The sequence below is a fragment of the Perca flavescens genome, chromosome 14 (assembly GCF_004354835.1).
Source record: "Perca flavescens isolate YP-PL-M2 chromosome 14, PFLA_1.0, whole genome shotgun sequence".
In the NCBI taxonomy this organism is placed as follows: domain Eukaryota; kingdom Metazoa; phylum Chordata; class Actinopteri; order Perciformes; family Percidae; genus Perca; species Perca flavescens.
Genome location: NC_041344.1, coordinates 14,969,047 through 14,996,772, shown reverse-complemented (window position 1 = coordinate 14,996,772; position 27,726 = coordinate 14,969,047). Strand labels below are relative to the sequence as shown.

The window sequence follows — 27,726 nt, the reverse complement described above, 5'->3', positions numbered from 1 at the left end:
CTACATGAAAACTTCACTGTTGTTGCATGAAATGTCGTTTGTGTTTAGCCTACATCATCAGTTTCTATCATCTAATGTGAAACAAGAGGCCAAGCCAGCCTGGTAGCGAAGCTGCAGCCAGATGCTCCTCAACTCAGTGTGCTTCCCAGCAGTCAGCTCCCCCAGCTGTCCATAAGGTGCCTCTGCACCACTTTTGTTTCAGACCCTCCCACCAGCCTTCGGGCCACACCTCCTCATTTACATATACTTTTGACATCTCTCAAGTCCAAACGGAAAAGCCAAATGTTAAATCCAAATGGAAAAGGGGAATCTTAAAATGTCAAAGGGCAATTGCCAAATTCAGTTTAAGAATTTATATTTAAGCTTTGCATTTTAAATCTGACTTTTTGCATTGCACTTTACATTTTGCATTTCAACTTTGATTTTTCAGTTTGCTTTTTATTTTTTAAATTCAGTTATGGCATGATTTTTCCTAATAGCGTAGTAAAATAATAATATTTTTAATTTGATCTCGCTTCGTTTTCTCTTTGGATTTTCAATTTTAATTATGAATGGATATATCCTCCATATTCAGTGTAACAATTAGCATACATTGATTTATTTCATAGGTAACCTAAAAGTAGCCTGCCACTACTTTTTGTTATTGCTCTATTTACTATTATTTACAAATATATAGAGTTGTAACTCTCTCTGTTACCACCCTTTGCAGACAGAGGATGAGCTGGAATTGGTAAACGAGGTGATTTTCCCCATGTCATTCACTCTGTCTGCACATTATTAGCATGGTTAAATACTGTACAAGACTTTCTCATTGGTTTGGTCTTGCACCACTGACATTTCTTGGGATAGTCTTCAGCTTGTGGTTCCCACCTGACTGCATGTGGTTCAGGGCTCATGGTTGTGTTGTTAGGATCATGATGTTCACAGTGATAATCAGACCCCCACAGTAATCAGTGCTTTAGCAGAATTATCTTTGAGTAATAAGTCAGTTTCGAACCAGGCCCATTTACGTCATCATATGATACCATTTACAGTAGAGCATGGGTGTCTCTTCACTTGGCATTGTGGTGCGAAGCGCCGCAGAGCATGTTCCCCCTTCACTGACACTCATTTTCACCATTTCATGTTTACAAACTAACTGGCATTACATTAAAGGCATTTCACTGAAATGTTTTTCCTCAGTCACATCTTTAGATGTAGCTCCAAAGCATCTGCAGCAAACACTTAACTTAAAGTGTTTAATGCTTCAGGATTGTGTGCCTCCCAATCTTTGGTTGTTTTTATTTTGAAATCAAATGTTACATGTGTTATTTTGATAATTGATCAAAAGTTTCACTTATTCTCAAGCAAATGTTTTTTCTCTGTCATGTATGAGAATAAAATAGGAATAAAACATAAATATTAATAATATACTAAATACTTAAATATTTTGGGTTTTTGACTAATGGTCAATATGTCACCATAATATGTCACCTTCACCTCTGCGAAATTATAGAGGGCATTTTTCATTATTTTCTGACATTATATGGACAACGTAATTACATACGATAAACACAAATTAGTTATTATGAAATGAATATAAACATTTAAAAAAATAGGTTATTATACAAAATGTACGTATAACTTACTGATTGAGAACGCTTGTTATCCTGTAAAACCTCATTTCAGTTTAAGCTTAATTTACTCTGAGAGATGGATGATGGCTGCTGCCTTGTGCTGCTGGTGCGAATTGTCAGTCGCACCCCTTTTACAATTCCACTCAAAGTTGACAGGCAAGAATCTCATTTTCTAGAGGATAGTGATTCATTTTCATCACTTTCACCCTGCCGCCCCTCCTCACTTCTTCAGAAAGGCAGTTAATTGAATCGGGCCCCTCTTCTGGTCTATCTCCTCTCTCTCTGTAAATTCATCCAATGTTTCCTCCCAGGATAATCTGCATTCACAAGGTCTCACAATTCAGAAGAGTAATTTCAGGCCAGAATTATTGCATCTTTGGCTTTTTTTATGCAGGACCTTTTTTTCCCCTTACAAAGGACCTCGGTTTGATTTTATCAGTGTTATAATTCAGCTGAACCAGACTCCAGAGTGTTGTGCTGCTTCAGAGATTTGTGTCTTTTTGTGCAGGTACATGATAATAAAACCTCATGGTAGCAATTTCACAGATTTAGCAGCATGTTTGTTGCACCTGTGTTTGAGAAACACTAGATATTTTGTCTTCCAAGTGACTGACGTAATGTACAAACACGGAGCAAGCAGCAGCTTTGTTCCCTGTCTTCTAAAAATGAATGATTTGAAACATAAAAAGCATGGAAAGCAAGCAAAATACTGTAAGGCCTGTAGTCCACTGGAGAAACATGAGATGAGCTGTACATTGAGTTAAAAGGACAGGATCTGGGTCACAATGGTTGAAGATAACTTCCAGTGCCTGATTTAATCTGCATGGACGACTCAACAGTTATAATTTATAAAACACAACTTGTACTATTTGTACAGTATAGTAGATGGTATTAGAGCTGAAATTGTTAGTCAATGAATCGATAGGTCATTCTTCAAAAAATGTATCTGAAAAAACAATTATAATAAATTAAATATTCACTGCTTTTAGCTTTTTAAATGTGAATATTTGTTGGTTTTCTTGTTCTTCTGTGATACTAAACTGAATACCTAAAAGTTGTGGACTGCTGGTTGGACAAAACATGGAATTTGATTAAGTCAGTTTAAATTTTGGGATCTTGTTTTATACTATTTTCCAACGTTTTATAGATCAAGCAATTCATTGATTAATCAGTAAATACTGGGCAGATTAATTGATGAAGAAAATAATTGTTGGTTGCAGCCCTAAATAGTACTGTATTATATAGTTGTGTATATATGATGAGAAACTTACACATTTCTTGTGAAATGATTCTAAACTGTACAGAATAATTAAAAATGATTTGTTTAAATATAGATACATAAGTAGTGAATATGACACTTTCTCAATATAACTCATCAAGTTAATTGGGCTTTAATGACTTAATTTAAAGTCTTGTTTGTTAAAAATAAAACCCATGGTGGGCCCTGGTTGCCTATAAACTGCAATATCCCTGGTTAATGTCTCTCACCCTCCTGTGTTTCCCGTCATCTCTGTGTTTCTACCTTATAAAAGCATGATTTGCTCAAAACAAATCCTTAAAAAAAACGTCCTGATACATATAATTATATATGTGGTTGGATAAATTGCCTTTAATGTAATACGTCTGTTTATGGCACACACAAAACAATGAAACTGTTTTTGATGCATGATATCAAGAACCTCCTGATAGTAAATCCACTTGACTTTGAGATTTACTTGACTCGGTACATCATAATGAATTCAGCCATACACACATTTCCATTTCCAGCATGTCAGAATTTACATCGAAATAAGTCTTTTAGCTTGAAGCCACATGTGAAAATTGTTCGCGCTGTGAATAACATGTTGGTGTCCTCTCCTTGCAGAACGCCCAGCGGCTGGCAGCAGGAACCCAGGTGGCACAAAGCCTGACCACACCGGTGGTCTCTGTGGCCACGCCAAGCCTCCTGGCACAGGGGCTGCCCTTCTCCGCCATGCCCACTGCGTACAACACAGGTGAACTGAACACACGGCAGTGAAAATATCATTTTAGTTGAGGAAGAAAGCTCAGGTGGCTGTAAGAAAGTCCTAGATATATTTTTTATATTAGAGTCAAAATACATTTAAAAACCAACAGAATGAAAAATGTATCCCAGTAAATTAAATTTAGAAAATGTGAGCTTTACGTTTTGACTTTTGTATCCTTTGTACTCTCTCAGAGTACCAGCTGACCAGTGCAGACATCACTGCTTTACACGCTCTGGCGTCACCTGGCGGCTTGTTGCCAACCAGTGTGTCCACATGGCAACAACAGCAGGCTGTTTCCCAGCAGCAGCAGCAACAGCAGCAGCAGCAGCAACAACAACAACAACAACAACAACAACAACAACAACAACAACAACAACAACAACAACAACAACAACAACAACAGCAGCAGCACCAACAACAACTTAGTCTTGCATCGCTTAGCAACTTGGTGTAAGTCTTTTCTTAATTTTTCTAATAATTCTTTTAAATCTGGTTTCCTAATAGCTCCTCCGTCACTCACATCCAATGTCAGGGATGATGAGGATGATGATGGCGAAGGCTGACATATTTGTGGTGTAAACGCTCTGTGTACGGACGACCGTCTTAACACTGAAATACTTTACTGCTGACCTTCCCAGTCAGTTTGCATGATATCCATACCATGATGTTTATATGAAAGCAATTCACATTCCTTTTTAGTGAATTGATCTCTCACCCGCATCTCACCATCTCAGCCTCTTCATAACATCAATCTGAATACCTGGTATTCAGTGTTTCTGGAGTTGATGCACTTCAGCAGTATGAAACAATTTCACTGTCTCAAAGATCCTTTATTAACATGAGTAACATTTGTAACTGCAGAATTGATTGCTTATTATAATCTCAACATCTTTTATTATTGGCAGTGGTGGTTAGAAACACGTTACATTTACTCTATTACATGTACTTGAGTAATGTTTTAAATAAGTTATACTTCCAAGTTGTTTTCCAGAATACTTTTACAGTAGTACATTTGCAATAAAATATATGTACTTCTACTCCATTAGATTGGACTACACACTTGGTCGCTACTTTTACTGATACATTTAGTTATAAATATTTTTTATATTCAGCACAACAGCAATTATCCGACAGCGAGCGATAAGAAAGCCTACTAGCCAATCATAGCACCACAGATGGAAGGGAGGTGTGGCCTGAGCCCTTCCACGCCCCCTTTAATTGACTACAGTTCAAGATCATGGTAGAAGATGAAACACCTTTGTCTCCTTCAGAAGAGGCACATGCACATCCCTGTCCCAACATCCAGACCCGGTTTGCCTTTCTACAGTCATACTGTATTATGCGCTGCCTACTTTGGACATCTCAATCTACAAGAATTCCACATTGAATCTGAAAAAATATGTGACCTGTTTAAACGTGATCCATTGATGTAATAAATTGCATCTAATAGTCACTCACTACTTGAGTAGTTTTTTACAAGATACGTTTTTACTCTTACTCAAGTAGTTTGAGTAATTTTGAGTAATTAAATAGCTACCCGCCATTGATTATTTGCTTACCCATAATGATTTTGAACCTAGCAACCCAAAAGTGGTACACTATTTATTTGATCTATAAAAAAATAGTAAATTATGTATTAACCATTAATTAAGCCATTACATACTGTCCTATTTACATAAAACTTGTAACATTAAGCTAGAACTGGCCGATATAATCGCATATCAATATTTAAATGTACACATAAATCAGCCCATTTTACCTATCGTTCATTTAAAGCTCCTTGACTAATTAAACTCTGATTTATTTTCCAGTATATTTACATTTACTAAACAAAAGACAAATAGTTTGAATTAAAGAACATGCACTTCATTTTTATTTATTTTTTTTACCTCTGTTTATTACAAAAATGAAAGGAAATCATTTATGTAAACATTTCCACTAAACCTCTGCACTGCTGCATTAGGTTGCGGGTTAATTATTGGTTTAGGTTAAGTGTTCTTATGTTATTGTATAAGTGTGCCCTCTACTGGCAGCCACACCCCCTTCAGTGGCTAAAATATGATTTACGGAACAGCTCACAAAAACGCATAGCAGGGAGGTATATCTCCTAGCCCTAATACAAACCATGTTATACACAACTGGTGCATAGTCATTATTTACAGTATATACAATGAACTTCAGGGTTTAGAAAGTGATACATGGCTAAATGTTTATGTAGATGTAAAGTTTAAGCGCTTCTGGATTTCCTGCATTGTAGTTACATACTTTGTAAGTTCTGGTAATTAAGGGTCCTGGGTATAAATTGAGGCCTTGCTGGCAAACTTCTATCAAAGTTGATTCAACAAATAACCTTTTTAAATTACAGTCTGTGTAACATTATGTTTAAAGTAATGAGTTTGGAGATAAAACATTAAACAGAGTTACAGTGTCTTGATATGTATGGATCCGCATGTTTGGGAGAAACGCGTAGACACTTGTTACTGTCCCAGTCAGGAGCCTTTCTATAAACACAACTTTGTTCAGTCCTTCAAAGACCTTCGTGGTGACATTTAGTCTCAAATTAAGGATTAAAAATAAACTTTTCTTTAAAGAAGGAAAAGATTTTGCCAGTGGCGTACGATAATTTTGCTTGAATTTAATGTAATTTGCTCTGTGGATGAGACGCAATGAAAAATCACAAGTATCAAGTGATTTGAGGAAATTCTTATTTAAGTTGAGATTTTTGGGAACACTCTTGGCAGATGTTTTTCACTTTTTTCTTCTTTTATATAAGAATGTATGTCAAGATGTAATGAAGAAGACTGAGAAGCCTCTGTATTAGATCAAAAATGATAGCAGTTGCAGTGTGACGAGAGATGCGTGAGCTGAAAGCTGCAGGGTTCGAGTTGTGTCTTTGGTAGCATGAACACCAGATTCTTGAAGTGTGTTCTCTCCTCTTGTCCACAGCATGTGGGGCCTGGACAAACAGAGCAGTGAGCTGTCTAGCCAGGTGTCCAGTCTGGCTGCCAATCTGAGGTGAACAGCCACTACTAGTGTGTGCGTGTGTGAAATGTCATGACCTTGTCTGTAGCAGGGTTTGTAGTCCACTTTGCATTTGAAGGGCTTCTTTCGAAAACAAAACGCATACAGTAAATGTTTAGCCATATACATACAGGAGAATTTACATTTCAAGAAATATTTCATTTTTATTAAATTTAAGTTGTAATATAGCTTGTGATAGTAAGTAATCCCATGAAGTTCTAAGGTAGTTTACCTTAAAATATATGTGATACAATGGCTGTTAGCTAAGCATATTAACTGGTAATTAAATTAATATTTTAGGTTCTGAGCACCTTGTAAAGTAACTTTGCTCTATAGAAACTGTAAATCCATCAATCACTACAACATGATGTATTTTAAAGCAGCACAAATAAAAAAAAATGTTGATGCAGAAAAGATCTTTATAAATTTCTTTTCTGCATCCAAAACATTTAATTATAAAAAATGCAGCAAAGTTAATTATATATTATAAGCTTTGAGATTATTTTTTTTTCTACTGGTGTGCACAATTAATTGTAACCTCTGCTTCAAGGAAATCAAACTATTGAACCTCTGCTTCAAGGAAATCAAACTATTTTCCTCATATTCTTCCCGTCCTATTTTATGCTACAGACCTGGAACACCCACATATACGGTGGCCAATAAGGACCAAACGCATGCAAAGGTGAAAGCCCAACTCAAAATCATCAAATGCTAAAACTGCAAAAAGTCCAATCCAAATTTACAAACAATGCAAATATCAACCTATCAAAGCTTCAATATTTTTGCTGTAATTTCCCTCCTCTGTGTTCCTTCTCTTGCTGCACTGTTCTACTGCTCTGTTGTTTTAGTATTTGCAGCCTTTGAGGCACAATTAACTTTATAAAAAATTATCCTTAATTTACCATGAAAAGTACCTTACTGAAGAAAAAAAAAACTGTTAAAGTTAATGTTTTTGCATTCACTCTTGTATGCATTTTTGTCCTTAAGAGCCACCGTACAAATCTGTCCAATGTTCATAACATGTCACTTTGTTAATTAACACATTTATTCTTTTGTAAATACTCCATTTACTATGTTTGTAGATCAGAAAACATGATGAGATTATGATGTCTGGATTTTTGTGTGTGCTGGAACAAAATATGTAGCAGGTTAGGGTTTTTGTGTTTCTGATACTAAGACATTATTAACATTATTGCTGTTGAAGAAACTTTGCTCGCAATAATGTTTCACACTTTTCTCCAACATGCCTTCTAATCCACCTCTTTCCCTTGGTTTGGGCTCCAACTTTTTGTTTTCTCCCCACAGTGTTGGCTCTCCGTCCAACCTGCTCTTGGGTAGAGATGAGTGGTTGGGCCGGTACTGTATCACACTTCCTTTTTCCTGTGTGTCTGTGTGCTTTTGGCTGGCTCCCCCTAAGCATGTCTGGTGCTGCCTGCAGTCAAACGGGAAATAAGACAAAGTTCCGGCTTCCACCATGTTCTCTAACCCAATATAATTTTCTGTTTATCATCTGTAGTTTCTTCACATCATAGCTGACTCACTGCGAACCACCCTGTCACGCGAATCATTTCATGCTTCCTGGGCTGTTGTGTTGATCTTTTGGGAGCTTCTGCTTTGAAGGCTCAGAATTGATTGGATTATTGAATAATCAAGTGTGGCTTTTCCCTGTTGGTGCTGTGCCTTGTAATTTAGGTTTTTGTCTTTACGTGACCTTCCAGTTTCTCATACACCTTTTTTATTAAGTAGCTAATCATTTGTATGTTGTTTTTTTCTTCTCGCCTTTCCTCTTTGTTCCTTATCTTCTGTGGTCTCTCTCTCTCTCTCTCTCTCTCTCTCTCTCTCTCTCTCTCCCCTCCGTGACCCTGTTCTCAGGTCTGTGACTCATATACCTCAAGGTGCCATGCTGACCGTCAACACAAACACCAGCGTGAGCATCAAGTCGGAACCCGTCTCGCCCGGCCGGGATCGCAGCACCCCTTGCCCTCCTCCATCTTCCACCACGCCGTCCTCGACCTCAGGGGGAGCCATCCTGACCGCACCGCCACAGTACCCCGGCTCCCTGCTGTGCCTGGAGCCCCCGACTGGCCGCTCGCCTGCAGACAGCGTGAGCAGCAACGCCAGCTCCTTTGAAGGCAGCGATCGTGATGACACTGGTGCAGCTGGTGGAGGAGGTACAGGTGGAGGGGGCAGCGGTGGCGGCAGCGCAGCTGGTGCTACAGGAAGCGCCGGTCCCGGCAGCCGCCCTGACTTCAGCCCCTCGGCCGAGCATCTCAGGGCGTCGAACGAACCAGAGCAGGAGGGAGGAAACATCAAGCGCTTGAGATTGGACGCCTGGGTCACATAGAAGCGCCTGCCACACCTCTTTGCACCCACAGTGAAGTTTTGTTGACACTTAAACACCCACAACACACACCCACACTCATCCTTAAACCTCCACTGCCATGTGACACTATCATCACACATCTGCCTCTGTCCAAAATTATACAGCTCAGCAGCTTCACCCAGACTTCTGAGGCTTTGCCAAAAAAAAAAAAATCCTTTGGGGATCGTGCTCTGAGTGAGGAGAGGATGACTTAGTGCTCAGATGGATATTTTGTCCTGTTTAGACCCTTGATTAGAGGGACAGTAGATTTGTTTTTTTTTGTTTTTTTTAAACCTTCTTGCTTGAATGGTCTCACATATAGTAGTTTTCCATAGAAATGAGGTGTTGAACCTTTTTTGCAATCTCACAAAACCATAAAAAAACATTTCTCTTTCACATGGTTTCACCTTCATGTAATTACATCGAGCTCTTCTACATTGTTCAGAATGGGATTGGTGACTTGTCGACGTTGTGGGACTTGTATGACTCACCACTTCCTGCTCTTTGAAATCCAACGTCACTTGTATTGTGTGCTGTCCATTCTTCCATTAGTCATTTCCGAACTGCTTTTGGATAGAACTTAATCTGGACAAGTTTGAGGATTGAGCATCTATCTGGCACTGAGCCAACCGCCTCAAACTAGGTCTTCTAGGTAAAGATACTTCACCATGAGTGGTTCTTTCTGCTGCCACATTTCCCAACCTCGTACACCCAGGCAGGCCCGAACCCTCAGGTGGAGCCGAGCACCTTGCCAGAGTGCTAATATCAACCTCTCTCAACAACAACAAAAATGCCAAATGCCTCTTGCACACAGTGCAGGGACTATGACGAATTATCACAGTCACGGAAACAAGAACTAGAAACTGTTGATGCTTTTCAGGCTTTGAATTTGCCGTCACTCTCTCCTCAGACGGTGTGCTCCTCCCGTCCTCTCACCTCATCTGGAACTTGGACGGAAATTTGTTGAAACAGAAATCCAGCCAGCCACTCGGCTTACTACCAGGAGTAGATGCCATCCAGTTAAATGCATAGTATGAGATTCTTGAGCCTCTCTGGTGGCTTTTTTGGGTCCGAAAAGTATTTGGTTCTTTATCTGTTGGGATTTAAAAAAAAAAAAAAAAAAAAAAAAAAATCTGTTTTTGAAGGTCGTTCGTTGTCCAAAAGTAGATAATTCTTTGTATAAAAATCACTCCTTATACAAAAGCTTTGATGTCCTCTTTAGCTCTCTCTAGCTCTCCTTAGCTCTTTGCCGTGTTTCAAAAAGTGAAAGGAAAAAGACATTTTCTATATTTCTACCGCTTCAGTTGGCGACAAAGTAAAATAGCTTTTCGGCTTCAACAACGTGTATGTACATATGACTATATTTGCATAGACTTTGCTAGGTATCCCTAAAAACAAGCAATGTGTTGATTCTCAGTGGATCTGTTTGCATATATGAGTGTGAATTTAATATGTTCCGAGCTACGGTGCAGGGGTTTCACCACACTAGGTAGTGCTGGTGGATCGGACTTGTTTCAGTAAACTTATTTTTTGCTAGTGTTGATGGTTTGTGCACTTTCTGTCTCTCACAGAGGCCTGCTTGGTTGTGGTGTCATCATATTCTCCTACCACATATTTAAAAACCAACGATCAAATTTAAATTTGTCCATGACCACCTGAACATGAAACGATTAGGGCACTGACATTCACTTATAGTGTAGTTAAGAGATAAAACACACTTCTTTGATGCATATTTTGACATTAAGCAGACACAGATTACGCCTTTTTCCACTTTGAAAATAAGTTGAGAGATTGGCTACCAATTACTGTGTTTGTTGTTAAATTGTATGGTTTCTAGTGTACATTTGTTTAGTTGAAACCATTTCAAGTTTGTGTGTATGAGTGTGTGTGGACACAGGTTGTTTATAGCTTACAAATAGGAAGTTTCTTCAGTGATTGCTTGACCTTTTTTTTTTCTCCTTGTGACGATGCTCAAAGTGCAGACTGTTGTGTCCACTGTTTATTGACTGTTTATTATCTACTTAAACAATCCTATACTTTTAAGTCTGTGTAGGTGAAGTGGACACGGCAGCTTTTATGAATTGATGCCGTTTGGTGCGATTATTCACAGCCCCAAGCAGAGTGTGAAACCAGTGTTTGACACTGTGGGGTTGTGGTGAGTGTCCGAAAAAATGTTTTCTATAATCGGGTTAATTTTGGGTAGCTTTTCACTCTGCTAATTTCAGGTTAGTAGTATTGTTTTCTTCTTTCAGTCATAAATTTACCATCCAACACTTTCAATAAACTCATGTTGGAGAAGATTTGCCACTGAAACCATTAAAGGAATAATTCTACATTTCGGGAAACTCGCTTATTCGCTTTCTTACCGAGAGTTAGATGAGAAGATCAATACTCACTCATGTTTGGGTGGTAAATTTGAAGCTACAGCCAGTTATCTCAGCAGGAAAAGGAAAACTGTTATCTCTAGTCAGCTAATCAAAAATATTTCATCAAAATGTAGCATACATTTTACACAATTTCTTTACAAAATCTACAAAAGAAAATGTGAATAATACAAATTTTTCATGTAATAATTGGGAAATTGATAAATGTTACAGTCTCATCATCACTCAACGCAGATCTGATGTTTGTCTGTTTGTACTTTGCATTTGGCTTTTATTGATACACCAACTTTTCCACCTTAGCGCGATATTTACTTTTTTTCTTTCTTCAATTTTTCACTTAGGATCTTTTTAAAATTCAATATTAACAGTAATACAATCAATTCAGCTTTGTATCTGGATCACAAATACAGAACACCGCAACAGTAGCTAATTCAAGCTTTTTAAATGATGTGAATACAAAGCTACCTGCGGTGGGACACCATCTTGGAATAATGCGTAAACACTCCCGAGTTTGAATAAGGGACGAAGCTCAAGCAAGATTTAAGGTGTTAATTTGGGAGATTGATGTTAGTATGCTTCTTTTTTTTACCTTTGGAGGGAGCCATGCTAGCTCTTTCCCCCAGCTTTATGCAAAGCTGGGCTAACCCGCTGGAGCTTCATATTTAACAGACAAACATTAGAGTGGTATCAAACTTCTCATCTAACTCCCCGCAAATAAGCGCATTTCCCAAAATGTCCAACTATTACTTTAAAGATCCAACTGATAAGTGGTACCAGCCTTCAGGCAGACCTAATGAGTCATTTCTATTTTTACAACTAATTTCAATAGAACTTTGTCTTTGTGGGCGCTGATGGTTGATTGAAATGTGACACCACACCGATTGGTTTCCTGCCTCATGCAGGTTTTGTTTATGTAAAAAAAGGTTCTCTGTCCAATCTAGCAATTTAGTCACAAGACAATCTATATGAGAAATGAAATCCTGCACCCATGTTACTTGTTGTGTACAATGTTTTTTAGAATCGCACTATTTTTGGATTATTTTGTGCTGGTGACAGTTCCATTGTCTATTATTATATTATTATGGAGCTTTTATTTTATTGCTATTTTGTTTAGGATAGTTTTTATTTTCTCTTCCTTATCATAAACATAGTACTGGTTTCCTTTTTTTAAAACAACTTGCTGAAAATTGCACGATCAGTTATTGTGGTATTAGCAAATGCAATGAAGGAAATACCAGTTAAATGCTGCAATTTTAATTAAGATATAGAATATATTTATAAAAACGGGAAACAACTGAAATTAGTAATCATGAAATTTGAAAAAAATGTAAATGCATGGGATACAGGTAACAAAATGTATGTTACGTACAATAATGATAAAGGACATGCATCAACATTACAACTCAGAATAATGTAGCATATGAAATACTAAAGATGAAATTTATAGCTAATATATTGTGTTGAGCTAGTCTGCTTTTCTTTTTTGTTGTAAAGAAAATATTTCTTTGTTGTTTTTTTGAGAATGGTATACAATTTGTGTATATTTTCATATACAAAGTATGCACTGATATGTTATTGAAATTCTATACCGCTTTTACAAAAAGTGTTTGTTGTACCAAAGTATCCAAGTCCCTTGAAACCTTATTACCCTTTTGCGTATGTTTTACTGTATTTTATATATTAAATAGACAAACTGAGTGAAATTAATGAGTTTGTGGTTTTACTTTTCTGTATACTGTGTAACAAAGCAGAAGTGCCTCTAAAATTATTCATAAAGACTAAAGTCCTCCAATCAAGGAACATATGGTGTAAATTAAATCTCTAAAAATATTTCTAAATTCACTGAAAATGTAAGTCAGTCCATTTCAGAGGTGCATTAGAGTGTTTGTCCTCATTTTATCATCAGTTTTTTTCTCTTCATCCTCTGCTCATTCTCACAGTTGCAAACATGTTTGATGAAGCTTCATTTCACACATTTAGTGATAACAACATGGCTAAATTTAGATGATCTCTCATGACCTGTAAGTTGAGCAGCAACTGTATAAGCGAGGCAACAACAAAGTCAATAGACTAGATTTAACAGCAATGTTTTTCTCTGGTGTCACCTTCTTTTTTTAATTTTTTTAGGCTTTATTAAAAGTTGTTTGTGTTGGAATGATGTACTGGTAGCAATACTACAATGCAAAAAAATTATTACATTACTAGGAAAAGTGCATTGAAAATAATGTACTTAATGTACCAAAAGTTTCTTTTAAATTTGGCCCCTAAGAGTGTTTAATATTATATATTACAAATCTGAAACGTTTGATAGTTAATTTGATATCAATTATTATTTGATCAATTATTTGTGTAATACATTTTTTAAGTAAAAGTGCTAAAAATTCTCTAGTAGCTTCTCAAATCTGAGGATTTTCAGATTTTCTAAGTCTTCTGTGAGATTACACTAAATATCTTTAGCTTTTGGACAAAACAATACATTGGAAGTCATCAACTTAAACTTTTTGTGATGGGCATCATACTATTTTATCACATCTTGTGGCCCTACTAATTACTCAAAGTAATGGACAACTTAATTCATTCAAGAAAATAATTGTTAATACATTATTTTATTACTATTACAGATGCAATACTGTGCACGTAGCATTTTACTGTAGTTGGTACCAGTTTAAACTACTTTATATACTGTTGGGAATATAAATGTCCAAGTATAGTATGCCATGACAAATTTCATGATCTAGTATATCATAAAAATGTCATAGTAGTATGTCATAAAAAGTCATAGTATAATATGTCGAAAAAGTAGTCATTGTATAGTATGCCGAAAAATGTCATAAAAAAGTCATAGTATAGTATGTCAAAATTTTTTATAAAAACGTCATAGAATAGTATGTCGTAAAAAGTCATAGTATAGTATGTCGAAAATAGTCCTAGTATAGTATGTGGAAAAATGTCATAAAAAAAGTCATAGTAGAGTATGTGGAAAAAAAGTCATAGTATGTGGAAAAATGTGATAAAAAGTCATAGTATAGTATGTCGAAAAATGTCATAAAAAAGTTATACTATAGTATGTCCAAAAAAAGTCATAATATAGTATGTCCAAAAATGTCATAAAAAAGTCATAGAATAGTATGTCATAAAAAGTCCTGGTATAGTATGTCGAAAATAGTCCTAGTATAGTATGTGGAAAAATGTCATAAAAAAAGTCATAGTATAGTATGTCGACAAAAAAGTCCTAGTATATTATGTCAGAAAAGTCATAAAAAGTCATAGTATAGTATGTCGAAAAATTCCGAAAAAAAGTCATAGTATAGTTAGTCGAAAAAAAGTCATAGTATAGTATGTCGAAAAAAGTCATAGTATAGTATGTCAAAAAAAGTCCTAGTATAGTATGTCGACAAAAAAGTCCTAGTATATTATGTCAGAAAATAGTCATATAGTATGTCAGAGAAGAATTCATAGTATACTATGTCGAAAAAAAGTAATAAAAAAGTCATAGTATAGTATTTAGAAAAATGTCATAAAGAAGTCATAATATAGTATGTCATAAAAAAGTCGTGTAGTATGACGGAAAATAGTCATAAAAATTCATTGTACAGTATTTAGAAAAATGTCATAAAAAAGTCATAGAATAGTATGTCTTAAAAAGTCATAGTATAGTATGTAGAAAATAGTCCTAGTATAGTATGTGGAAAAATGTCAAAAAGTCATAAAAAAGTCATAGAATAGTATGTCATAAAAAGTCATAGTATAGTATGTCGAAAAAAAGTCATAAAAAAGTCATAGAATAGTATGTTGGAAAATAGTCATAGTATAGTATGTCAAAAAAAGTCATAAAAAGTCATAGTATATGTTGACAGAGCAGCATGTGACAGTGGCTACTTGTTGTGAACCCAAATGTAGCCTACATAGCACCGAACATGGAGGAATAAGGAAGAGACAGAGAGACGTGCTGCTGCTTCAAATGTCACCCACACTGCAACTGAAATCAGCTGCGTGCAGGTGGACTTTTATTAACCACGCCCACAGACAGGTGCCGCGTGGTGTTCATCACAAATGAAATCACAATGAAAACACAAATTAACATCCAATAATTGAGAGCCGGTGGTCAGGGAAGCCGTCCGACTGAAGAAGGAGTCTTTCCGGGATATGTTATCCCAGAGGACTCCAGAGGCGGTTGCAGGGTACCGAAGGGCCCGAAGGGCTGCAGCTTCTGCCGTAAAAGAGGCAAAGCAGCGGGTGTGGGAGAAGTTTGGAGAAGACATGGAGAAAGACTTTCGGTCGGCACCAAGGTGCTTCTGGAAAACTGTTCGCCACCTCAGGAGGGGGAAGCGGGGAACCATCCAAGCTGTGTACAGTAAGGATGGGACACTGTTGACCTCAACTGAGGAGGTAATAGAGCGCTGGAAGGAGCACTTTGAGGAACTCCTGAATCCGACTAATACGCCCTCTATGTTAGAGGCAGAGCTGGAGGATGATGGGGGATCATTGTCAATTTCCCAGGCGGAGGTCACTGATGTAGTCAAACAACTCCACAGTGGCAAAGCCCCAGGGATTGATGAGATCCGTCCAGAAATGCTCAAGGCTCTGGGTGTGGAGGGGCTGTCCTGGTTGACACGCCTCTTCAACATTGCGTGGAAGTCTGGGACGGTGCCAAAGGAGTGGCAGACCGGGGTGGTGGTTCCCCTTTTTAAAAAGGGGGACCAGAGGGTGTGTGCCAATTACAGGGGTATCACACTTCTCAGCCTCCCTGGTAAAGTCTACTCCAAGGTGCTGGAAAGGAGGGTTCGGCCGATAGTCGAACCTCGGGTTGAGGAGGAACAATGCGGATTCCGTCCTGGTCGTGGAACAACGGACCAGATCTTTACTCTCGCAAGGATCCTGGAGGGAGCCTGGGAGTATGCCCAACCCGGTCTACATGTGTTTTGTGGATCTGGAAAAGGCGTATGACCGGATCCCCCGAGAGATACTGTGGGAGGTGCTGCGGGAGTATGGGGTGAGGGGGTCTCAGGGCCATCCAATCTCTGTACAACCAAAGCGAGAGCTGTGTCCGGGTTCTCGGCAGTAAGTCGGACTCGTTTCAGGTGAGGGTTGGCCTCCGCTAGGGCTGCGCTTTGTCACCAATCCTGTTTGTAATATTTATGGACAGGATATCAAGTCATAGTCGGGGTGGAGAGGGGTTGCAGTTCGGTGGGCTGGGGATCTCATCGCTGCTCTTTGCAGATGATGTGGTCCTGATGGCATCATCGGCCTGAGACCTTCAGCACTCACTGGATCGGTTTGCAGCCGAGTGTGAAGCAGTTGGGATGAGGATCAGCACCTCTAAATCTGAGGCCATGGTTCTCAGCAGGAAACCGATGGAGTGCCTACTCCAGGTAGGGAATGAGTCCTTACCCCAAGTGAAGGAGTTTAAGTACCTTGGGGTTTTGTTCGCGAGTGAGGGGACAATGGAGCGGGAGATTGGTCGGAGAATCGGCGCAGCGGGTGCGGTATTACATTCAATTTATCGCACCGTTGTGATGAAAAGAGAGCTGAGCCAGAAGGCAAAGCTCATGATCTACCGGTTAGTTTTCCTTCCTACCCTCACCTATGGTCATGAAGGCTGGGTCATGACCGAAAGAACGAGATCCAGGGTACAAGCGGCCGAAATGGGTTTCCTCAGGAGGGTGGCTGGCGTCTCCCTTAGAGATAGGGTGAGAAGCTCAGTCATCCGTGAGGAGCTCGGAGTAGAGCCGCTGCTCCTTCACGTCGAAAGGAGCCAGTTGAGGTGGTTCGGGCATCTGGTAAGGATGCCCCCTGGGCGCCTCCCTAGGGAGGTGTTCCAGGCACGTCCAGCTGGGAGGAGGCCTTGGGGAAGACCCAGGACTAGGTGGAGAGATTATATCTCCAACCTCGCCTGGGAACGCCTCGGGATCCCCCAGTCGGAGCTGGTTAATGTTGCTCGGGAAAGGGAAGTTTGGGGTCCCCTGCTGGAGCTGCTCCCCCCGCGACCCGATACCGGATAAGCGGACGAAGATGGATGGATGGATAATTGAGAGCAACATTCAACACCCCCACTTGCTCTCACATTATTACAAACAAAAACACCTATTACATAAGTACTTCATCAGGGTTTGTCCTTTAGTTATCTCCTAACAAACACTTAGCGAATTTGGCCAACTTAAATTTTGTTGCAGGTTTGGTCATTACATCCACCACCATCTGCTCAGTAGGACAATACTCCAATATTACCTTCCTATCATTCACAATGGACCGTGGAAAACGGTATTTTATATCCACGTTTGCACTTCTGTCTGCTGATAGGATTCCTAGCCAAAGCGATTGTGCCTTGGTTGTCCTCATACAGCTTAGGTAGTGCATACTGATATTTATCAATGCTGTCTAGCAGTTGAGTGAGGTACAGACACTCTTGGATGTTTGCAGCCAGAGCAATATACTCTGCCTCACAAGTGGACAGTGCTACAGTGGGCTGCATTTTGGTCTTCCATGACACTAAAGATCCGCTCTTCGTCAGGCTCACACAATACCCAGTTGTACTCTGTCTATCAGTAACGTCACCAGCCCAGTTCGCGTCACTGTAAGCTTATATACCCAGGTTCTCATCATATTTCCTGTAACACAACACCTTATCCCTTGTGCCTCTTAGATACCTCAGCACATGTTTAACTGTATCAAAGTGCTGTTCAGTAGGTTCAGTAAAATACTGTGACACTTTGCTTACAACAAAACTCAAATCTGGTCTTTTACAGACAGTTAAATAGATCAAACTACCAACTGCCTCTCTGTATCTCAAAACATCACTCATCAATGTAGCATCATCTGTGTAGTTCAGTTTTTGTTCACAAGGTGTTGACCTTGGTTTACATTCTTGCATGTTGAACCTCTCTAGAATTTTCCCAACATACTTTGCTTGTGACATTGTTACACAGCAGTCACTCTGGGTGAAATCAATGCCCAGAAAAAATCTTAGTTTGCCCAAGTCCGTCATTTTAAACCTTGCTGTAAGCATATCCTTTGTAACATTCATAGCTTTTTCATTGCTTGCTGCGATTACTAAGTCATCGACCCAAATTACTATGATCACCTTCTCATGTTCTCCTTGCCTTGTGTAAACACAGTGGTCGGCCTGGTTTTGTAGAAACTTGTTTTGTGTTAGATACTCATATAACAACCTGTTCCAATTTCTGCCCGATTGTTTAAGCCCATATAATGACCTCTCTAGCCTGCACACCAATTCTCTGTCTGAGTGTGGTTTTAACTTGTACCCTTCTGGCTGTTCCTTGTAAATCTCACAGTCAATGGGTGCATGTAAATAGGCAGTCTTCACATCCATTTGGTGTAACATCAACTTTTCCTGTGCCGCTTTCTGCATTAAAACTCTGACACTAGTCATGTTAGCGGTAGGAGAAAATGTCTCCTCATAATCCACACCCATCTTTTGACTGTACCCCTTCGCAACATATCGGGCCTTGTACTTCTCAGATCCACCAACATTGGGTTTAATAGCATACACCAATCTTGCTTTGGCCCACTCTCTTGATTTATCTGAGGTTACAGCTTCTGTAAATGAAACAGGTATGTTACACGTCACTCGATAGCCGTAATCTATGTTACTCTGGACTTGATCAGCCTCCTCCTCAGACATACATTTAGACACATTGCAATCTGTGTATCTGTCTGGCCTTCTCCTCTCTCTGGAAGGGTATCGGCTAGACCCAGGTTCGCACTTACCTTCCCGTCGTAAGTATGTCGAAAATAGTCCTAAAAAAATTCATAGTATAGTTAGTCAAAAAAAAGTCATAGTATAGAATGTCGACAAAAATGTCATAGTATATTATGTCAGAAAATAGTCATATAGTATGTCGGAGAAGAATTCATAGTATACTATGTCGAAAAAAAGTAATAAAAAAGTCATAGTATAGTATTTCGAAAAATGTCATAGTATAGTATGTCGGAAAATAGTCATAGTATAGTATGTCGGAGAAAAAGTCATAGTATATTATGTCGAAAAGTGTCATAAAGAAGTTATAGTTTAGTATGTTGAAAGAAGTCATATTATAGTATGTCAGAAAAAAGTCATAGTATAGTATGACGGAAAATAGTCATAGTATAGTATGACGGAAAATAGTCATAAAAAGTCATAGTATAGTATGACGGAAAATAGTCATAGTATAGTATGACAGAAAATAGTCATAAAAAGTCATAGTATAGTATGTTGAAAAATGTTGAAAAAAAGTCATAGTATAGTATGTCAAAAAAAGTCATAGTATAGTATGTAGAAAATAGTCCTAGTATAGTATGTGGAAAAATGTCATAAAAAAGTCATAGTATAGTATGTGGAAAAAAGTCATAGTACGTTGATGAATTCAATTCAATTTCAATTCAATTTTATTTATAGTATCAAATCATAACAAGAGTTATCTCGCGACACTTTACAGATAGAGTAGGTCTAGACCACACTCTATAATTTGCAAAGCCCCAACAATTCCAACAATTACAGTAATTCCCTCAAGAGCAAGCAGTGCGACAGTGGCGAGGAAAAACTCCCTCTTGGGAAGAAACCTCGGACAGACGCAGGCTCTTGGTAGGCAGTGTCTGACGGGCCGGTTGGGGATATGGTGATAATAGTCAAATTAATAATGGAACAGTGACTTCAAATGGTAGTCGTAGTAGTTCATGTCATATCAGGACGCTGCAGAGCATGGATGGACGTAGCAGGAAGCAGCAGGGTTCAGCAGGACGCACATGACATTGCAGGGCACCGCTGAGCTCAGCAGGGAGTGCAGCAGGACCACGGCGACAGCTGGAACCAGGATCTTGGTGCCAATGTTCTCCAAGGAAATACGCTGGGTGAAAAAACATAAGGACTCCGGGGAGTAAACTCCCCAGAAGTTAGGATTAGTAACAAGCATTTCTGGGACGGGATACACACAAATAGTAATAGTAATAGTAATAGAAAGGGAGAGGAGAGAGCAGCTCAGTGTGTCAAAGGAAGGAAGGAAGTCCCCCAGCAGTCTAAAACTATAACAGCGTAACTAAGAGAGACAGGACATAAGGAGAGGTAGCCTGTTCGGGCTTTGAACTCTCCCCTGCCTGTGCTGGCCTAACAATTATGAAGAGAAGCAGGTGGGCCAGTTAGGTGGACGCTGCAACTCCTCACTCCCTAACTATAAGCTTTATCAAATAGGAGAGTTTTAAGTTCATTCTTGAATGAGGTGACAGTTTCTGCCCCCCCGAACCCAGATCGGGAGCTGGTTCCATAGGAGAGGAGCCTGATAACTGAAGGCTCTTGCTCCCATTCTACTTTTAGAGACTCTAGGTACCACCAGTAACTCTGCATTCTGGGAGCGCAGTGCTCTAGTGGGACAATAAGGTATTAGGAGCTCTTCTAGATATGATGGTGCTTGACCATTTAGAGCTTTGTAGGTCAGGAGAAGGATTTTAAAATCAATCCTGTATTTTACAGGAAGCCAATGCAGAGAAGCTAAAACAGGAGAAATATGATCTCTTTTCTTAGTTCTTGTGAGAACACGCGCTGCAGCATTCTGGATCAGCTGGAGAGTCTTAAGAGACATATTTGAGCAACTACAATTACAATAGTCCAGCCTGGAAGTAACAAATGCATGGACTAGTTTTTCAGCATTGTTTTGAGACAGGATAATCCTAATTTTGGCAATGTTACGAAGATGAAAAAAGGCTGTTCTTGAGGTTTGTTTTAAATGGGCGTTAAAGGATATATCCTGATCAAAAATAACCCCTAGATTTCTGACAGTAGTGCTGGAGGCCAGGGCAATACCATCCAGAGTAGCTATGTCTTTAGATAATGAGGTTCGGAGGTGTTTAGGGCCCAGCACAATAACTTCAGTTTTGTTAGAGTTTAACATCAGAAAATTATGGGTCATCCATGATTTTATATCTTTAATGCACTCTTGAAGTTTAGCTAGCTGACTAGTTTCGTCTGGTTTGATTGACAAGTATAATTGGGTGTCATCCGCATAACAGTGAAAGTTAATTGAGTGTTTCCTAATAATATTACCAAGAGGAAGCATATATAATAGAATTGGTCCAAGCACTGAGCCTTGTGGAATGCCATGGCTAACTTTAGCGTACTTGGAGGATTTATTATTAACATTAACAAATCGAGATTGATCAGAGAAATAGGACTTAAACCAGCTTAGAGCAATTCCTTTAATGCCAACTAAGTGTTCCAATCGAATTGAATCCTTAACCTCAACTTGTTATTTTGCTTGCAGCTTATCTCATTTGGGAAGCCAAAAAGGTAATGGTTCGGAGTTGTATTTATTGTTCACACTACTGAAGACAAAACAGTTGTACAAAGTCATAGTATGGCATGTTGAAAAAAAGTCATAAAAATCATAGCATAGTATGTAAAAAAAAGTCATTAAAAAGTAATTGTATAGTAGGTCGAAAAAAAGTCATGAAAAGTCATAGTATAGTATGTTGAATTAAGTCTTAAAATTTTATAGTATAGTATGTCGGAAAACAAGTCATAGTATAGTGCCTCAAAGAATTGATTTCAAAATACTTTTGCTGGTTTATAAATCACTAAACGGTTTAGGGCCAAAATACATTTCTGATCTGCTGCTACACTATGACCCACCCAGACCTCTCAGGTCAGCTGGGACAGGTCTACTTGTTGTCCCCAGAGTCAGAACTAAACAGGGGGAAGCAGCGCTCAGTTTTTATGCTCCACATATCTGGAACAAACTCCCAGAAAACTGCAGGTCCACTGAAACTCAACTGCTCTTTCTTTAAATTCTTATCATTTTTTTATACTGAAGTTGACACTGTATGACATTCTATAACTGCTCTTTAATGTTTAATTTCTTATACAGCTCTGTAACTTTTATTCACATATTTTATATCTCAGTTCTTTGGGGTTCTAGTTAGACCCATTAATAGAATTGAATTTATGATTATTCCAGTGAGATTTTGCAAAAACTGACATATTTCTGATTATTTCTTTGATACGGGTGTGACAATAGATTACAGAAGAGACAGGCTGTGGACTGTCAACAAAGTTAGTTTGATAACTAACAAAAGGGTCTGAAGACCAAAACAATTACAATTGAACAGAAATAGTCTGAGAAACTATTAAATTAAGAATAAAATAAATAGTCTACAAAACTAGCACGTTTCCTGACTATTAGAGAAGGTCTGAAGACCGTTCCGGGTTTTGCAAGGTTTGCTGAAGAAAAGAACTAAGCCTTGTGGTGACGACTGCATTGAAAAAGAAAGAGTATACTAAAGCTTCTGTAACTGTAAATGCTTCTGTAAATGAAACCTCCACGTGAAGCATCAGGACCCATTGTTGGTGAGATGAACCAGAAATATTGACTGAACTGCTTGAGATGTCTGACATATTGGTCCTTTCTTTAATTAACCTATTTTATCTGCTTTTATATGTTTTAACTGTTTTAACTGCTCTTTATTCGTGTATTTTATCTCTCAGTTCTTTAAATTCTTATACTGCACTGTAAAATTTATTCTTGTCTTTTAAATTGTTTTAAATTGTTTTGTAACTGCTCTTTCATGTTTTATGTAAAGCACTTTGAATTGCCCTGTTGCTGAAATGTTCTATATAAATAAAGCTGCCTTGCCTTGCCTAAAAGTAATAAAAAAGTAATAGAATATTAAAGAATTGAAACCTCAACCTCAACTCTTCATTTCACCTGCAGCAGATTATCTCACTGAGCTTTTTGTAAAGCCATTGAGGTATGGAGTTGTATTTATTGTCCACACTATTGAAGACAAAAAAGTCGTACAAAGTCATAGTTTAGTGTTTCGAAAAAAAGGAAAAAAAGTATAGAATGTCGAAAAAGTCATGAAAAAGTCATAGAATAGTATGTCAAAAAAAAGTAATAGAATGGTGAAGAACTGAACCCTCAACCTCAACTCTTTCATGTCACCTGTAGCAGCTTATGTCACTGAGTTATTTGTGAAGGCAATAAGGAAGTGGTTTGGAGCTGTATTTATTGTCTACACTACTGAAGACAAAAAAAGTCACAAAAACTCATCGTATAGTATGTCAAAAAATGTCATAAAAGAGTTATAATATAGTATGTCGAAAAAGAGTCATAGTATAGTATGTCAAAAAAAATTATCGTATAGTATGTCAAAAAAATGTCATAAAGTCAGAGTAAAGTATGCCATGACAAATTTCATGATCTAGTATATCATAAAAATGTCATAGTAGTATGTAATAAAAAGTCATAGTATAATATGTCCAAATGTCATAAAAAAGTCATAGAATAGTATGTCATAAAAAGTCATAGTATAGTATGTAGAAAATAGCCCTAGTATAGTATGTGGAAAAATGTCATAAAAAAGTCATAGTATAGTATGTGGAAAAAGTCATAGTATAGTATGTGGAAATTACGTCATGGTATAATATGTGGAAAAATGTCATAAAAAGTCATAGTATAGTATGTAAAAAAATGTCATAAAAAAGTCATAATATAGTATGTCGAAAAAAGGTCATAGTATAGTATGTTGAAAAATGTCATAAAAAAGTCATAGTATAGTATGTCGAAAAAAGTTATAGTATAGTATGTCAAAAAAAGTCATAAAAAAGTTATAGTATGGTATGTCGAAAATAGTCCTAGTATAGTATGTTGAAAAAAAGTCATAAAAAGTCATAGTATAGTATGTCGAAAAATGTTGAAAAAAGGTTATAGTATAGTTAGTCGAAAAAAAGTCATAGTATAGTATGTCAAAAAAAATCATTGTATAGTATGTCAAAAAATGTCATAAAGTCATAGTATAGTATGTCAAAAAATATTATATATTACAAATCTGAAACGTTTGATAGTTAATTGCCGACTATTTTGATAATCAATTATTTGTGTAATACATTTTTTTAAGTAAAAGTGCTAAAAATTCTCTAGTTGTAGCTTCTCAAATCTGAGGATTTTCAGATTTTCTAAGTCTTCTGTGAGATTACACTAAATATCTTTAGCTTTTGGACAAAACAATACATTGGAAGTCATCAACTTAAACTTTTTGTGATGGGCATCATACTATTTTATCACATCTTGTGGCCCTACTAATCACTCAAAGTAAGGGACAACTTAATTCATTCAAGAAAATAATTGTTCATACATTATTTTATTACTATTACAGATGCAATACTGTGCACGTAGCATTTTACTGGAGTTGGTGCCAGTTTAAACTACTTTATATACTGTTGGGAATATAAATGTCAGAGTATAGTATGCCATGACAAATTTCATGATCTAGTATATCATAAAAATGTCATAGTAGTATTTAATAAAAAGTCATAGTATAATATGTCCAAATGTCATAAAAAAGTCATAGAATAGTATGTCATAAAAAGTCATAATATAGTATGTAGAAAATAGTCCTAGTATAGTATGTGGAAAAATGTCATAAAAAAGTCATAGTATAGTATGTGGAAAAAAGTCATAGTATAGTATGTGGAAAAAACGTCATGGTATAATATGTGGAAAAATGTCATAAAAAGTCATAGTATAGTATGTCAAAAAATGTCATAAAAAAGTCATAATATAGTATGTCGAAAAAAGGTCATAGTATAGTATGTTGAAAAATGTCATAAAAAAGTCATAGTATAGTATGTCAAAAAATGTTGAAAAAAGGTTATAGTATAGTTAGTCGAAATAAATTCATAGTATAGTATGTCGACAAAAAAGTCATAGTATATTATGTCAGAAATAGTCATATATATATGTCGGAGAAGAATTCATAGTAATAAAAAAGTCATAGTATAGAATTTCGAAAAATGTCATAAAGAAGTCATAATATAGTATGTCGGAAAATAGTCATAGTATAGTATGTCGGAGAAAAAGTCATAGTATAATATGTATAAAAATGTCATAAAGAAGTTATAGTATAGTACCGGTATGTTGAAAAAAGTCATAAAAAGTCGTAGTATATTATGTCGATAATTTTTCATAAAAAAATTATAGTTTAGTATGTCGAAAGAAGTCATACTTGTCGAAAAAAGTCAAAAAGGTCAAAATATAGTATGTCCTAAAAAAGTCATAGTATAGTATGTCGAAAAATGTCATAAAAAAGTCATAGTATAGTATGTCGAAAAATGTCATAAAAGTCATAGAATAGTATGTCAAGAAAAGAAAAACTTAATTCATTCAAGAAAATAATTGTTAATACATTAATATTTTTAATATTTTTATATATTCATTAGTAGTTTAAACTACTTTATATACTGTTGGGAATATAAATGTCAGAGTATAGTATGCCATGACAAATTTCATGATCTAGTATATCATAAAAATGTCATAGTAGTATGTCATAAAAAGTCATAGAATAGTATGTCATTAAAAAGTCATAATATAGTATGTCAAAAAAAAGTCATAGTATAGTATGTCGAAAAAAGTTATAGTATAGTATGTCGAAAAAAATTCATTGTATGGTAATTTGAAAAAAGTCATAGTATAGTATGTGGAAAAATGTCATAAAAAAGTCATAGTATAGTATGTCGAAAAAAAGTCCTAGTATAGTATGTGGAAAAATGTCATAAAAAATTCATAGTGTAGTATGTTGAAAAAAAGTTATAGTATAGTATGTGGAAAAATGTCATAAAAAAAGTCATAATATAGTATGTGGAAAAATGTCATAAAAAAGTCATAGTATAGTATGACAAAAAAAATCATAAAAAAGTCATAATATAGTATGTGGAAAAATGTCATAAAAAAGTCATAGTATATTATGTCGAAAAAAAGTCATAAAAAGTTATAGTATAGTATGTTGAAAAAAGTCATAAAAAAGTTATAGTATAGTATGTTGGAGAAAAAGTCATAGTATATTATGTCGAAAAAAGTCATCAAAATTTTATAGTATATTATGTCGAAAAAAAGTCATCAAAAAGTCATAGCATAGCATTTCAAAAAACAAGTCATAGTATAGTATGTCGAAAAATGTCATAAAAAAGTCATAGAATAGTATGTCAAGAAAAGAAAAACTTAACTCATTCAAGAAAATAATTGTTAATACATTATTTTATTATTGTTACAGATGCAATACTGTGCACGTAGCATTTTACTGTAGTTGGTACCAGTTTAAACTACTTTATATACTGTTGGGAATATAAATGTCAGAGTATAGTATGCCGTGACAAATTTCATGATCTAGTATATCATAAAAATGTCATAGTAGTATGTAATAAAAAGTCATAGAATAGTATGTCATAAAAAGTCATTGTATAGTATGTGGAAAAAAAGTCATAGTATAGTATGTGGAAAAATGTCATAAAAAGTCATTGTATAGTATGTGGAAAAATGTCATTAAAAAGTCATAATATAGTATGTCGAAAAAAGTCATAGTATAGTATGTCAAAAAAAGTTATAGTATAGTATGTCGAAAAAAGTCATAAAAAAGTCATAGTATAGTATGTCGAAAATAGTCCTAGTATACAGTATGTTGAAAAAAGTAATCGTATAGTATGTGGAAAAATGTCATAAAAAAGTCATAATATAGTATGTCGAAAGAAAAACATAGTATAGTATGTGGAAAAATGTCATAAAAAAGTCATAGTATAGTATGTTGAAAAAAGATAAAAAAGTCATAGTATAGTATGTCGAAAAAAGTCATAAAAAAGTTATAGTATAATGTCGGAGAAAAAGTCATAGTATATTATGTCGGAAAAAGTCATAAAAAAGTCATCTCAACCTAAACTCTTTCATGTCACCTGTAGCAGCTTATGTCACTGAGTTATTTGTGAAGGCAATAAGGAAGTGGTTCGGAGCTGTATTCATTGTCCAAACTACTGAAGACATAAGAAGTCACAAAAACTCATGGTATAGTATGTCAAGAAATGTCATAAAAAAGTCATAATATAGTATGTCGAAAAAGAAGTCATAGAGTATTTGTGAAACCAACAAGCCAGTGGTTCAGCGTTGTATTTGCTGTCCGCACTACTGAAGACAAAAGAGTCATACAAAATCATATTATAGTATGTAGACAAAAATCATTAAAAAATCATAGTATAGCATGTCAAAAAAAGTCATAGTATAGTATGTCGATAACAAGTGTCGGGGAAAAATAGTATGTTGAAGAATTGAAACCACCTCAAATTTTCATTTCATCTGTAGCAGCTTATCTCACTGAGCTATTTGTGAAGCTAGTTAAGCATTGGTTCGGAGGTGTTTATTGTGCACACTACTGAAGACAAAAAAGTCATACAAAGTCATAGTTTAGAATGTCGAAAAAAAGTTACAACATACTGAAGAATTGAACCTTCAACTGTTCATCTCCAGAGAGGGACAGAGCCGACTGTTCATCCTGAGCAGACTGGCTGTAGACAATGCTTCAAATACGGA

General features: G+C 36.6%; 1 protein-coding gene across 6 annotated transcripts in view; it reads left to right on the top strand.

Annotated features, from left to right (window-relative positions):
• Nucleotides 1–13,092, top strand: part of LOC114567867 (myocyte-specific enhancer factor 2D) — a 34,833-nt gene extending 21,741 nt beyond the window's left edge. The window contains exons 8-13 of one of the 6 annotated variants that reach the window (XM_028597044.1): nt 710–739; nt 3,481–3,610; nt 3,814–4,072; nt 6,569–6,637; nt 7,949–7,999; nt 8,516–13,092. In XM_028597044.1, the coding sequence (XP_028452845.1) occupies nt 710–739; nt 3,481–3,610; nt 3,814–4,072; nt 6,569–6,637; nt 7,949–7,999; nt 8,516–8,987 (1,011 nt within the window). In that variant the 3' untranslated portion in view covers nt 8,988–13,092. Of the gene's footprint in view, nt 1–709; nt 740–3,480; nt 3,611–3,813; nt 4,073–4,734; nt 5,197–6,568; nt 6,638–7,948; nt 8,000–8,515 lie in introns of those variants that run through there. The other 5 variants (XM_028597045.1, XM_028597046.1, XM_028597047.1 and 2 more) reach the window with 5 other exon arrangements.
• The last annotated feature ends 14,634 nt before the right edge of the window (nt 13,093–27,726 follow it).